This window comes from Furipterus horrens, unplaced genomic scaffold, assembly GCF_987537825.1.
Source record: "Furipterus horrens unplaced genomic scaffold, mFurHor1.1.pri manual_scaffold_9, whole genome shotgun sequence".
In the NCBI taxonomy this organism is placed as follows: domain Eukaryota; kingdom Metazoa; phylum Chordata; class Mammalia; order Chiroptera; family Furipteridae; genus Furipterus; species Furipterus horrens.
In genome coordinates, this window is record NW_028327179.1 from 33,601,668 (window position 1) to 33,614,911 (window position 13,244).

At 35.1% G+C, this 13,244-nt stretch overlaps 1 protein-coding gene across 4 annotated transcripts in view; it reads right to left on the reverse strand.

Moving 5' to 3' along the window:
- Positions 1–13,244, reverse strand: part of AKAP9 (A-kinase anchoring protein 9) — a 165,338-nt gene that overhangs the window by 99,645 nt on the left and 52,449 nt on the right. For all 4 annotated transcript variants that reach the window (XM_090287252.1, XM_090287253.1, XM_090287251.1 and 1 more), the window contains 2 exons: positions 9,028–11,412; positions 1,553–1,766 (listed from right to left, as the gene is read on the reverse strand). In XM_090287252.1, the coding sequence (XP_090143378.1) occupies positions 1,553–1,766; positions 9,028–11,412 (2,599 nt within the window). The remainder of the gene's footprint in view (positions 1–1,552; positions 1,767–9,027; positions 11,413–13,244) is intronic.

Here is a 13,244-nt window from a genome sequence, read left to right on the forward strand (position 1 = left end):
AGTATTTTTACTGCAACCCAGTACAATAAATCATATATCATATTGTATTATACACATCCATGTAAAGCTGAAGCAAAATTTCACAAATCCATATTAACTCTTTCTATATGTCATGCACTCCAATATTTTGTTCTACTCCACTCTTTTATTTATTTTTATAAAATGTGGTTCATCACTCACTAAACTGACTCATCACCCATTAATTAACTTGCAGTTCGAAAAACAACTGGCAGATTCTATCTGAAAGGGATACTGATAAAAATAATACATGCTTAAAATCTTATTAAATTCAAACCCAAAGAACTACTGAAGTGAAAAAGTATGCTATTCTTATTTAAGCCACTCATTAAATTCTGCTCTGTTCAACAGAGCAATTCCATGGGACAAACCTGTGAACCACCTCATTCCCAGAGGCAAATCTGTCAAGAGTGGAGGTCTAAAGATACCTTGAAGTATGTAAGTTCCTTAAATGTTGTTCCCCATAGTAGTACCATCTCAGTATTTTGGCTAACTAAGTAGTCTCCCAGGTCATCTCCTTCTTGTCCTTTACCTCAAATGACTTGTTGATTTCCAAATCTTTATCTTCAGTCTAAGCCTTACTTTTAAATTTCAGACTTCTATTTTCAACTGCTTATTGGGCATATCTTTTTCAAAGTCAAAAGGTGTTTTTAACTCAACACGTTCCAAACTGAATTATTGTTCCTACAAATCTGTTCTTTATCCTCTTTATGAGTGGAGTCACCCTGGATTGTTATCCAAGTTAGAAAACAAACAAACAAACAAAGCACCCAAAACTTAGGGATCATTCTCAATTCCTCTTCCTTTTACTGCTAATATTAACCGTAGACTACAGCCTCCTTTTAAACTCTTGAACTTTGCTTTCCATCCTCAGTGATACTTGGTTAAATATCTTATTGTTTATCAGAATTACTGCCAAAGTTGCTTAACTGTTCCCATCAATCTCATCACCCCTAATTTGCTCCAATGGTATCATCTTAAAATAAAAATTCTTACTATATTAACCCCCACTACAGCATAAAACTTAAAACATGCTTCAGTCAGGGTACATAAAGCTACTTCTGATCAAGCTCCTGCCAGTAATTTGGGCTTTATTCCCCACTACTTTACCACGCGACCTGAACTCTCAGTTCTCCAAAGGGAATGTGGCCTCTCGCACCTGTTTAAAGTCCAGGAGTGTGCCCTAACACTCCAACCCCCCTGCTCCTGCCCACGGCCTCACTCTACTCCCACTCCTCGGAAGCACTAAACTGTTCTCTCTCCTACCATTCTTTGTATTCAGTCTTCTATTATAGAAATTGTCTTACTGTTTCTAACAGTAACTGTGACTTCCTGTAGGAAAATATTTCAGTGATATTAGATTTCTTAAGCACAATGAATGTTCATTGATTATGAGAACAAATGAATCCAAGACTGGGATATATAGTCACCTTCCTCTATGGGTTCTAAGACAAGGACAGTATCCCAGGATGGTGGCCTCTAAGTGATACTTATTTGCTTCATAGTACTTATAATTTAGTCAAAAATAATTTACCTGGTTCTTGTGTTTTTATATTCTGTAGCTCTAACTGGTGTATGTTCTGAAGTTCCTTGATCTTTTCCTCTTGAGCAGATGTAAGTTCTTCTTTAAGACTGCAAAGAGCTTTATCTTTTTCATTTTCCATATATTCACAAATCTGATCCACATGAGTTGAATAAACCAGAGAGAGGCATATACGTTGAGCTTCCATCTGCAGCCTTAAATCATTCTTCAAAGTGAATGTATACACACATTAGAAAATTTTAAAAATCAAATAATTTAACCTATTTTATTGCATATACTGACCACAAAGGGGAAACTACATGAAATTAGTTTAAAAATTCATATTAAGAAAAGTAAAGTCAGCCCTGGCTGATGTGGCTGAGCGGATTGAGTGCCTGCCTGAAAACCGAAAGGTCACCAGTTCGATTCCCAGTCAGGGCACATGCCTCGGTTGCAGGTCAGGTCCCCAGTTGGGGGCATGCAAGAGGCAATTGCACATTGCTGTTTCTTTCCCTCTCTTTCTCCCTCCCTTCCCCTCTCTCTAAAGATAAATAAAATCTTTTTTAAAAAAGAAAAGGAAGAAAAGTGAAGTCTAATTTTTTAAAAAATTTTATTGTTGTTCTATTACAGTTGTCCCAATTTTCCCCCATTGCTCTCCATTTCCCTGCTCCCACAGTCAATCCCCACCCTGTAGTCCATGTCTACGTGAAGTCTAATTTTTCTCATTTTTCACTCTGATGCATTGATCTACTTGTCTTTTTCAAGCAAAGAAGCACAATGATTTCATTAGCTCAGCCCTATGGTAAATTTTGGTATTTGGTATAGCTAGTATGGTTTCATCTTTGATTTGTTTAAAAACAATATTTTAAACGTAAATATAAAAAATAATGTAATATGTATTTATGTATCCACATCCCAAATTAACATATACTAATTTTTTTAAAGTCTCTCTCCTCCCTATACACTTTTTTGATTTAGAATGAAAATATAAATAAAATTTAATCTACCGTATTCCCATTCCTCCTATCCCAGAGACAATCATTATCACAAATAGTTTCAAATCCAGTCCATTTCTTGTACTATTACTTCTCAATATATCTATTATCAATGTACTATATTTGGTGTTTTCAGAGAAGGAAAACTCTGACTCCAAAAAACCTCCGCTGCCTTGCGGCATACCTCTTCAGGGGAAAGGCTAAGGGAGTAAACCCCGACAGAAAATCCGGAGCCGGAGTCCCTAAGGCGGTTTGACGTTGTAGTCAACACCGGCAACTCCTGCGGCGCACCTGAAGCCAAGCTGTATTGACTCCGTCTTTCCCTTGGACCCTTCAGCTGCGAAGAGAGGGGGGGTCTGCTGCATGGGCAACAGCAGACCCTCCATATCACCCTGCCCAGGCTCTGTAGCTTCAGCTTCACTGGAGAGGACACTCCAGCGTCATCGCAAGATGTCGATTCAACACGGGAGGAGACAGATACCTGTCACTCCCGAGTCGGACTGCACAGCCATTCTCGGCGGTGCAGATAGACTCTTAAGAAGCTACACCATCGTCTCTAGAGACGGACGGCTGCCGCCGCCGCCGACGATATTTGGTGTTTTAAGATTTTACATAAATGGTGCAAAATGGTACTTATTTTACGAACTATTCTTCTCATTCGATATGCTTCTCAGAGTTACCCACACAGATAGAGGTTATTTCAGCTATTATATAATACTACACCACAATTTGTCCATTCCTTTTCTGGATGATGATCAACTGGATCATCTCCAATTTTTTTTATATTTCAAAAAATGCTGCAATAAAAATTTATACACATCCCCTTGTACAAATAGGCTAGTGTTTTTCTGCTGCAGTGGTTCTCAAACTTTAGCATGCACCAAATTCATCTGGAGTGTTCATTAAAATAGGTAGCTGGGCCCCTCCTCCAGAACTTCTGGTTCTGCAGATTTGGTGTGGGGTCTGGGAATTAGAATTTTAACCAGTTTCCAAGTGATACTGATATTGCTGGGTAGGGATCACACTGAGAACAACCTAGAAGTGTAATTTCTGGATTGCAGCTAATGCACATTAACTGATTAGATTTTACCGAATTATTTATATAATTGTACCAACTTACATTGACATTAGCAGTGTATATGAGTACTTATCACCACACTTTTTAATGACTTATTTTGAATTCGATGGCTACAAAATGCTTTTTTATTGTTATATCAGTTTATAAAAGTATCTTTTCATGGGAAGCATATTGGGGAGAGGTCAGCAGGGAAGGGGGAGAGGGAGGGAGATGGTACAGGAATTAAGAAACATCGTAGGAGGGAGTGGAATAGACAGAGAGGTTGAGAAGAACTATATGCACAACCAATGGACATGGACTAAAAGGGGGGGACAAGGGGAGGGAGGGGGGCCACCGGGTGGAGGGGAGCAGAGGGAAGGGAAATTGGAACAAATGTAACACTGTAATCAATAAAACACATTAAAAAAAAAAGTATCTTTTCATTTTTTTTAGCCATGTCTATACCTAGTCTTTGTTCCTTTTTGTAATTTTGAACCTCTTCTCACATTAGTATTCTTTACACCTTCTTGATACTAATCCTTTGTTTTTACTACATGTGGCAAATATCTAATACCAGTCCTTCAATTTCTTTTGTGGTATTATTTGCAAAACAGATACATTTACCAATCTTTTCCTGTGTATTTTTGTCTTGAAAGTCCTTCCCTATCAAGATCCTAATTTCTTTCTACATGAGTGTCTTTAACCAAGCTGGAGTTATTTTACCCTATAGGGTAAGAATCTAATTCCCTAACAGCCTTCCCCAAATATCAAAAAGAGAGTTTCCGAAAAGCACTTATTGAGCACTGTAAACTTTTCCTACTGACTTGGCTTCTTCTCTCATTTTACTCAAGTATGCTCAAATATCACCTCAGGTCTGTCCTGACATAACCTACATAAAAAAAGCACACACCACCTCTCTTCTGGTAGATCCATCCTCATATCATACTTTAATTCTTAATTTCCCCCAGCATTTATTACTTGACATTATAAATTTGCCTGTTTTAATATCTGACTCCCCTAAAATATAAACTTTATTCTTTATTGCCTATTTTATTCATTGTTATATCCCCAGTGTCTAGAATAATAGTAGAGACTCATTCAATTATATTAAATACATGTCAATTTGTAGTGCCTCCTCTTGCACATACTAAAACTTCACAAATATCTGGATATGTTTCTTGGTTTTCCACTAAGCACCACTGATCTACTTCTCCATCCCAGCATCAAAACCATATTGTCTATTACGACTTTTTAATGTCTTGCTATTAAGTAAAATTAATTTTTCTAGGATTGTCTTGGCTGTTCTTGAATATTTACTCTTCTACATCAACTTTAGAATCAGTTTTTCAAGATTCACGATAAATCTTATTGGGATTTTCTTTGAAACTAGAGTTGAATGTAAAGATTAACTTGAGAGAAATGACATTTCTATATCTTTTCACTATCAATATGGTATATATTGGTTTTGCATTTCTATTTGCATTAGATTTGATCATTTATTTTTCCAGAAAAACATCTAATTACTTTAAAATTTATTGACATACGTTATTGACAGTATTCTTTTCTGATTTTTAAAATCTGATACCTGGATTAAGGTTCTTATTTTCATTCTTCGCTGTTGTTGTTCCTTAATCATCTTCTTAGATCTAATAATTCTAACTTACTAATCTTTTCAAAAAATAAATCTTTCAAAATCATTAAAAACTTCCTTTTGGGGGGTTATTCCAACTTTATTTATGTTCTTAAATTTATTATTTCCTTCCATCTACTTTCCTGGAGTGTGTATATTTTGCCATTCTATTGAATAGCTTAATTTTTAATATTTGTTTGTAAAACTGCTATATTTAAAACTAAAAATTGTCCTTTGCATGACATGTTCCATGCATCCTGCATTACATTTCTTTATCAAAAATATTTTTGGCTTTTCTTGTGTATTTATTCTTCCAGATGAACTATAAACCAATTAAATCAAATTTCAAACTTTTTATTATAATTTTGATTAGACTTATATAAGCCTTGTGGATTTTTCTAGAACTATTTAGCATTTTACAATATTAAACATCTCCCATTGAGAAATTAGTTTTCTCATTTATGTCTCATGTCCTTCATTGAAGTTTTATCTATATTGATCTTGCACATTTTTATTGTTTTTCATACTTAACACACATTAAAGCTTTCAGTTCATTTGCTTAAACATTCTAGGCATTTAATTACATCTGTAGATTATGACAGCTATGTTTCTTTCCTCTTATTCCATAAATCTTTTTGTCTCTGTATTTGTTTGGACCTATGGAACAATGCATTAGCAAGTGACAAAAGCTATCCTGATCTTGTTCCTGTCTGCAACATAAAGGCCTATGCTGTTTCACTGTTGGTCCTTGATAAACTGGCATTGTTTTTTCTTCCTTTTTTTTCCATTCATTTAAAATTTTTTTTTTCAAAATACTTTATTTATTTATTTTTAGAGAGAGAGAAGGGGAGGGGAGGGAGAAAGACAGGGAAACATTGATGTGAGAATCGGTTGCCTCTTGCACATGCCCTGCAACCCAGGCATGTGCCCTGACCGGAATTGAACCAGCGACCCTCCACTCTGCGGGTCACTGCCCAACCAACTGCCTATCATGTGTCAGACATTGTTCTAGTTCCTAGGGATGCAGCAGACCCCAAGGACCTTGCTTTCAAAGAGCTGATATTCTAGTGGCTCCTCTTGTAGTTTATAAGCTACAATGCATTTTTCAATTCTAATTATTACCTTCTATTTTACACATACACACTTCAATCCATGTTGTCCCTAAGTATCATTAGTAAATCATATCAATAACATTCCTGCCACTCTCTTTCTTGCTTGCATCCCAATAGTGACAAGATTTCTTTTTTTTTCTCCTGCTCAAACTTCCTAATTATATTAAAATATGGAATTATACTTCAAAATTATGTACTTGTTACATTTAAAAAATCTTAATACCTCCTTTACTTTAGTTTCAGTGAGAGAGATTTGTTCTATCTACCAAGCTTAGTCCAGGAATAGAAGTATTTTTTGTGGCCTCAGCATTATTTCTAAGCATATTTAGATTGCTCTTCGGTGTCACTGTTGTGTACATTATTGTCCAATTTCTTCTGTGAGCTTCCTTCCACACATACATACTTCACTCCCTCCCTACTATCATGGAGTCTGTCTCAGTAGTGATGAATGGGCAGGGACCGCTTACAGGATTGCTTCTCTTCGCTTTCTGTAAGTTAATGTACTGAATGTTATTGAAGATGTCTTTAGTAGGAAAAATAAAATTCTTGTTAAAAAAATTTGACCATTTTAACACCTTCAAATTCAGGTCCTCTCTCAAAAATGCTTCTTAAAAAAATTTAAGTAATTTCTGGTATTTTTAGGAGTAATTAACTTAAATTAAAACCAGTTTAAGGTTGTAAAAATAATTCCAGATATTTAACAAAACATTAAGTTATGCAGTATGAATTTAACTCTATTTGTTATTAAATATTTGATATAATTCCACAGCTTCATATTTGATATATCATAAATATAAACAATTAGAATAATAAAAAGAATACTTTCCAGTGGCTTCCTACTGTACATAGAATAAAATCTCAACATCTTACAAAGTCTGTAAGGCTCTCCAAGATCTGGTCTCTTCCTTCTTCTTTAAACTCTTCTTCCACTCTCCCCCTCTCAATTCATCTATGTCTTCACAACTGCTCTAATTTCCTTGTGGTAGGCTCCTTCCTGCCATTCAGTTCTCAGTTAAAAGGTCAACTCCTCCGAGAGACCTTTCCTGACCACCCTATTTAATGCTGCCACCACTACCCATCATTCTCTATCATATTATCTCATTTATATTCTTCATAGGACTTAGCACTAACTACTCTGCTTGTTTCCTCTATACTGCTTGCCTCCCTCACTAGAATATATGATCTGAGAGCAGAATCTTCTTTCTCTTGTTTGCCACTATACTCCTATATACCTGGCAAGAGATTCAATACTTATTACATAAATGAAGAACACATAAAGCTAGAGTTAACATCATTATATATACAAGATACCCAGTGGAATTTCCCTGTTGTTTCTTTTTTAATTAATTTTTTATTTTTTAGAGAGAGGGGAAGGGAGAAAGGCAGGAAAAGAAACACCGACGTGCAAGAGAAACACCAATCGGTTGCCTCTCGCATACTCCCAACTGGGAATCTGGCCTGCAACCCAGGCATGTGTCCTGACCAGGAATCAAGCCAGCAAACCAGTGACTTACTTTCTGGTGTGCGGTCCAGTGCTTAACCCACTGAGCTACACCAGCCAGGGTTTCCTGTTATTTCTAATATTAGTATTTAGCAAATATAAATTGTTGGGAGTGATCTAGTATTACTCATTATAGGCATTCTTTAATTGTATTGAAAATTAATACTTTTATCCCTTTCAGGTACATGACGGGGGACCCAATATAAAGCCAGAATTATCTTCTGGAGGGCAGGCCCCCTGCAGTACAGGCTTCCCCTACTAGGTGAGTGTTCTAGGAACCCATCTGTATCAGTGTACCAGGTGGTGTTATTGTGAGAGGCTGTGCCTGGCTTCAGTGTATTTTTTTTAAAACTTTCTCGCATTTGCCCATTTCACAATGGGCGATTTACAGTGCCCCTGCCCACACCTGAGTGTTCAGCAGTATTTGACCAAAATTGGCACAACCCCCTGTGCCCCACCCTCCCTATTCACCCAATCTTGTACCAAACAATATTTTTTTCCCTGATGAAAAAAGTCCTCAAAGGGAAACATTTTGCCCATGTGGGAGAGATGAAACAAAATATGGCATAAATATAATACTAAAAGGCATCAAAATTGTCAAGTTCGAAAACTGTTTGGAGCAGTGGAAAAATGTCTTGAATGAAGTTTAAACATGTAAGCATAAATACACAATTTTTTATAAGTAAATTTCATATTTTTGGGGGGTCCATAATATTTAAAGAAAATGCAACTAAATTAAACTTTTTTTTCCAGGGAAATATAGTTTTATAACTACTGAACAACTACAGAGTACTTTAAGAGTTAATTTTCAGTTGTAGTACCTTGAAAAGACCAGTATTAAATACAATTCTGAAACCAATCTTTGGGATTGCATAGAATAGTAAAAAATAATTTTTCTAAAGCTTACATTCTCAATAAAGTTATTTAAACTCTTGTCTTTCCAAAGATAATGTGAAACCATTACTGTTTCTTTATTTCTTGAGCAGAATGTACAACACAGATTAACTGAAAGAAAGCCAACAAAATTTAAGAAAAAACAGATAAAAAAATAATAAATAAATGATAGGCCCAAATGAAAATTATATTATAGTGTTCAGTTTCATTCTCCTGTAAGGGGGTTAATTTATGTTTTAGGAAGATAAAACATTTTAATATGAAATGTGCTTTAGCATATATAAATAAGTAAACATACCTGTTCTGATTTAAGTGCACTCAGTTCCTGCTGAAGTTTATCTTTTTCACTTGATTCAGTTATTGTAAGTGATAATTCATTTGTCTCTGATGGCAAGTGATCCAAGAACAATTGTTCTTGCTTGCTTTCTTTTCCAATAGTCATATTATCAAAAGGCATTTTATCATCCTCCATTATTTTTGATTCACCAAAATCTTTATTTATTTTAGAAACTGATCCTTCAGAATCCTTGCTTGTCATAGCCACAACTCCATCTTTTCGAGAGCTTAACTGAACATCACATCCCCTCACATTTTCTGTCCTATTATGGTTAATTATGATTTCTAGCTCTTTACATCTCAATACAACTTGCTCTTTCTCTTGCTTTAAAGATTTAACTTCTTCACTTAGAAAATGAATTTCACCATGTTTCTGCTTTAATTGTTCAGAAAGATCAGACAGTCTCTCTGTCAGTTCTAATTTTTCTCGCTTGGTTACCTCAAGTTTTTCCATAAGTTCTGTTGTATCTTTCTCAACAACCTCACCAATTTCCAATGGTTCTGCTATAAAAGTTTTGTCACCATCAAAGATAGAACTTTTAATTTTTGCTGTAGTGGGATTCATTCTTTGCAAATGATGAAGCTCTTCACTAAGTGCTTTAAGCTTGCTTTTATACTCTACCTCTTGTTTATTTTTACTGTCTTCTAAATCATTTTTGGCCTTGAGAAGGCAAGCATAATCTTCTTGTAACTCTTGATAGTTAACTTCAAAATTTTTTTCAGCAAATGAAAAAGTGTTCCTTTGCTTCTCAATCTCTTCAGTTAGTTGAATACATTGTTTTTTGAGGTTCTCATTTTCCTCTGCCAATATTTCTATTTCTTTCTGCCAGCTACCATCTTTGGGTTTGGACTTAACGGACTCCATGAAAATTAATCTTTCTTCTTGGTTAACAGGAGCACATATTTTCAACATGCCTTCAAGGGCTTTTTTTTCATCTTTGAGAACGCTATTCTCTTCTTCAAGCTGTGCAAATTTTTCTTGAAGGTTATCCTCTTTTTCCTTCATTTGTTTCTCCAATAACTCAGTTTTAAGCTGTAATTCTTGAACTTCTTGTTCAAGTGTACCCTTTTCCTTTTCTTCTTGTCTGAGTATTTCAATTTCTTTTTGAAGTTCATTGATTTGAAGAGTCATTTCTTCTGATCTTGAATTCATAAGGGACTGTTGTAAATCTTTTAGCTTTGAAATTTCCAAAATTAATTGGTTCTGCTTAGTTATCAAATTGTCTTTTTCAAACTGCATGGCTTCTAGCTTTTGACTCATTTCATTCTGTAAGCCATCTATCTGCTGTTTATGGTGAATACCTAAGTTATCTTTAAGTTTTTCAATATTTATTCGATGTTCAATTTCTAAATCTTCCTTTAGTTTGGAAAGTTCCTCTTCATGACTAAACAGAAGCTGTGTTCTCAGTCTCTCTAATTCAGCTTCTTGTGATTCAGCCATTCTGTCTAACACAGCATTCTTTTCTCTTTCTAACATTTCAAGCTTTATCTTATAATTTGTAACTTCTGCTTCATGTTTTAATTCTAGTTCCCTCCTGGACTCAGATGCAGATACAATCTCAGCTTTCAAATCCTCCATTTTACTAAGGGACTTATGAGCTTCATTGAGTTTACTTTCTTGCTCAGCTATTGTCTGTCTAGATCTCTGAATCTGGTCCCTTGAAAAGCTCAATTCTTCAAAAAGGTCTTCAAGCTGTCCTTGTAGAGCAGACTTTTCTCCTGAAATTATTCCTAGTTCTTCCTTGAGCTTTTCCTTTTGAGAGTTAGTATCTTGCAATTTTATATTCAGTTCATTTATTGCCATATTCATTAACTTTACCTGATCTTCATTAACTGTCACATTTGGATATGATCTTAAAGCATTATTCATTTCTCCTGTATGTCGTGTTTTAAGTTCATCTATCTGTGACATGTGTTGTTTTATTAACTCTTGTTTCATCTGCACTATCTGCTGCCCATACATCTCATCCAGCTCTGCCCGGAGTTGTTCTAATTTTCTTTGCGTTTCTTGTTCCATTCTTTGCAGTGTATCCGTTTCAAATTGGCTCTCTTTATGGTTTTTCTTCTGAAGTTCTTCAACTGTCCCCATTAATTGTTTTATTTCCTCAGAACACTGTCTTTCTTTTTGCTTGGAATTAGTCAGCTCTAAATTGATGTTTTTTATCTCTTGGTTCTTTTGTATAATCTGTTCTTGTAATTCTTCCAGTAATTTGTCAGCAGTTGTGACTTTATCCTTTAGTTCAAGAGTTGTTTTTTCTTCTTCAATTATTTTTGTATTTAATTCTTCAATGATTGCCTCCTTTTCTTGTATTTCTTTACTTGAGCTTTCTACTCTTTTATCTTGTTCCTTTAAAAATAAAAATATAAAAATGTTATTTTTAGTTCCTGGCAATTTATGTCACTTAACCCCATTATCAAAAGAATAATATTTTTTACATAATTGTATAAAAAGTGACTGCTGGGCCCATCCCTCAATTTTTCCTAAGCCAATGAGACACAGGACTTTTTACCCAACACTACTTGTGAGCAAACATTAGAGTAGTGCTGGCCTTCTTGGGAGGAAGGAATTTTCTTACATTGCTATGATTAAAAATTTTAACTTAAAAAGTCAGTCATATTAAAATGTGTCTAAACCATATTTTCATTTTTCTTACTGATCAATATTCTTCACATTTAGTGTCTTCTCTAGCTAGAGTATTTACTATGTGCTTTTTATAGTATTAGAAGTCTTAAAAATCAAGGTTTCTTCCATGTATTCTATTTACCTAAACGTGTTTGATGGGCAAGCACCTTAACTTCATTCCTGGGGCTAAAGGAATTAGAAACTTAGGGATATGAAATACTTAAGTGGCTGAACCTCAAGTGACTTGCAAGACAACCACACTTTGCATGACATCAACTTGGTCCTAGACTTTTGGTTTAAATAGACACTTGAAAGCAGGAAACACACTTTTTCCTGGTTTGAGATTCTATTTTGGAATTGTAGGTAAGCCTAAACCCAGAACATATACCAAAGCTATGGTTATCATTTACCACAATCAATCACAGGACTCTTATACCAACAAGAAGTCAAGCAGAAGCCCTAGAGAAAAGTTTAGCCTCTTACTTGGCTGCCTAAGTACTGTAGTTAAGAGTTGTAGTCTTAAGGACAAAGAAAAAAGTAAAATACACAGAATATAAAAGAATATAAGTAGGTAAACTAAATCACCTCGAGGAGACAAGAGTCCCAGGGCAAGGGGACTTAAAGGCACCTGAATGAATATACAGTAGTCCCTCTCTATATCACGGTTCACTTATTGTGGCCTCATTGTATTGCAGGATTTTAAAAAATATTACATTTAATTATTTATTGTGGATTTTTCACTATATCTTGGGATTTTGCGGTATTGTATACATATATTGTTAAAGTTATGTAGGTTTAAGAGTATAGAATGTGTTTAAGAACATAGGTAGTGTTTATAAAAGTGTGGAAAGGATTAATAAGGGAGCAGAAAAGGTTAATAAGGGACTGGGAATGGTTTATAAGTGTGTGGGAAGGGTTTATAAAGCCTTAAAATATATGTAAATACTAAAATAAATGTAAGGTTCCTACTTCGCGGATTTTCACCTATCACGGGGGGCGTCTAGAACGTAATACCCATGATAAGTGAGGGAATACTGTATTAACATATACAAAGAAAGACTGTCAAGGTCCAGAAAAAGGAAAGCCCCAGAGTGAAATGTTGGCAAAGCCTATTTGTGTCCAGTCCAGGGAAGACAACCAAGGTACCATGAGTTTGAGAATCCTGATCCTTCTGGGAGAAGCATTCCAAATGTAGAAAGCAATGTAAGGGGTTGTAGCAAACAGAATTTAAGAATTCCAGTGCGGAGGCACGATCATTCCTACTGTGAGATGAATGTACCAGGTTATCAGAGACTAATGCCCTGAACGTTTGATTCCTCTGACACCCCTTGATCTCATGCTCACTAAACAACTTTCTCGTATTATTATTTGGCTTTTCAAAAGTAAAATCCAATGGACTTGAAGTTACAGGTCCCTGAAAATATTATTTCTCATTATAAATTAGTAATCTTATATTTAAGATGTAAACATTAGTCTCTTGAAGTTGGAAAATCTGAATTCACCTCTGAGAGCTCAAGTCTCAGTTGATAGAAAATGAAAACCAAATCAGACTTCTG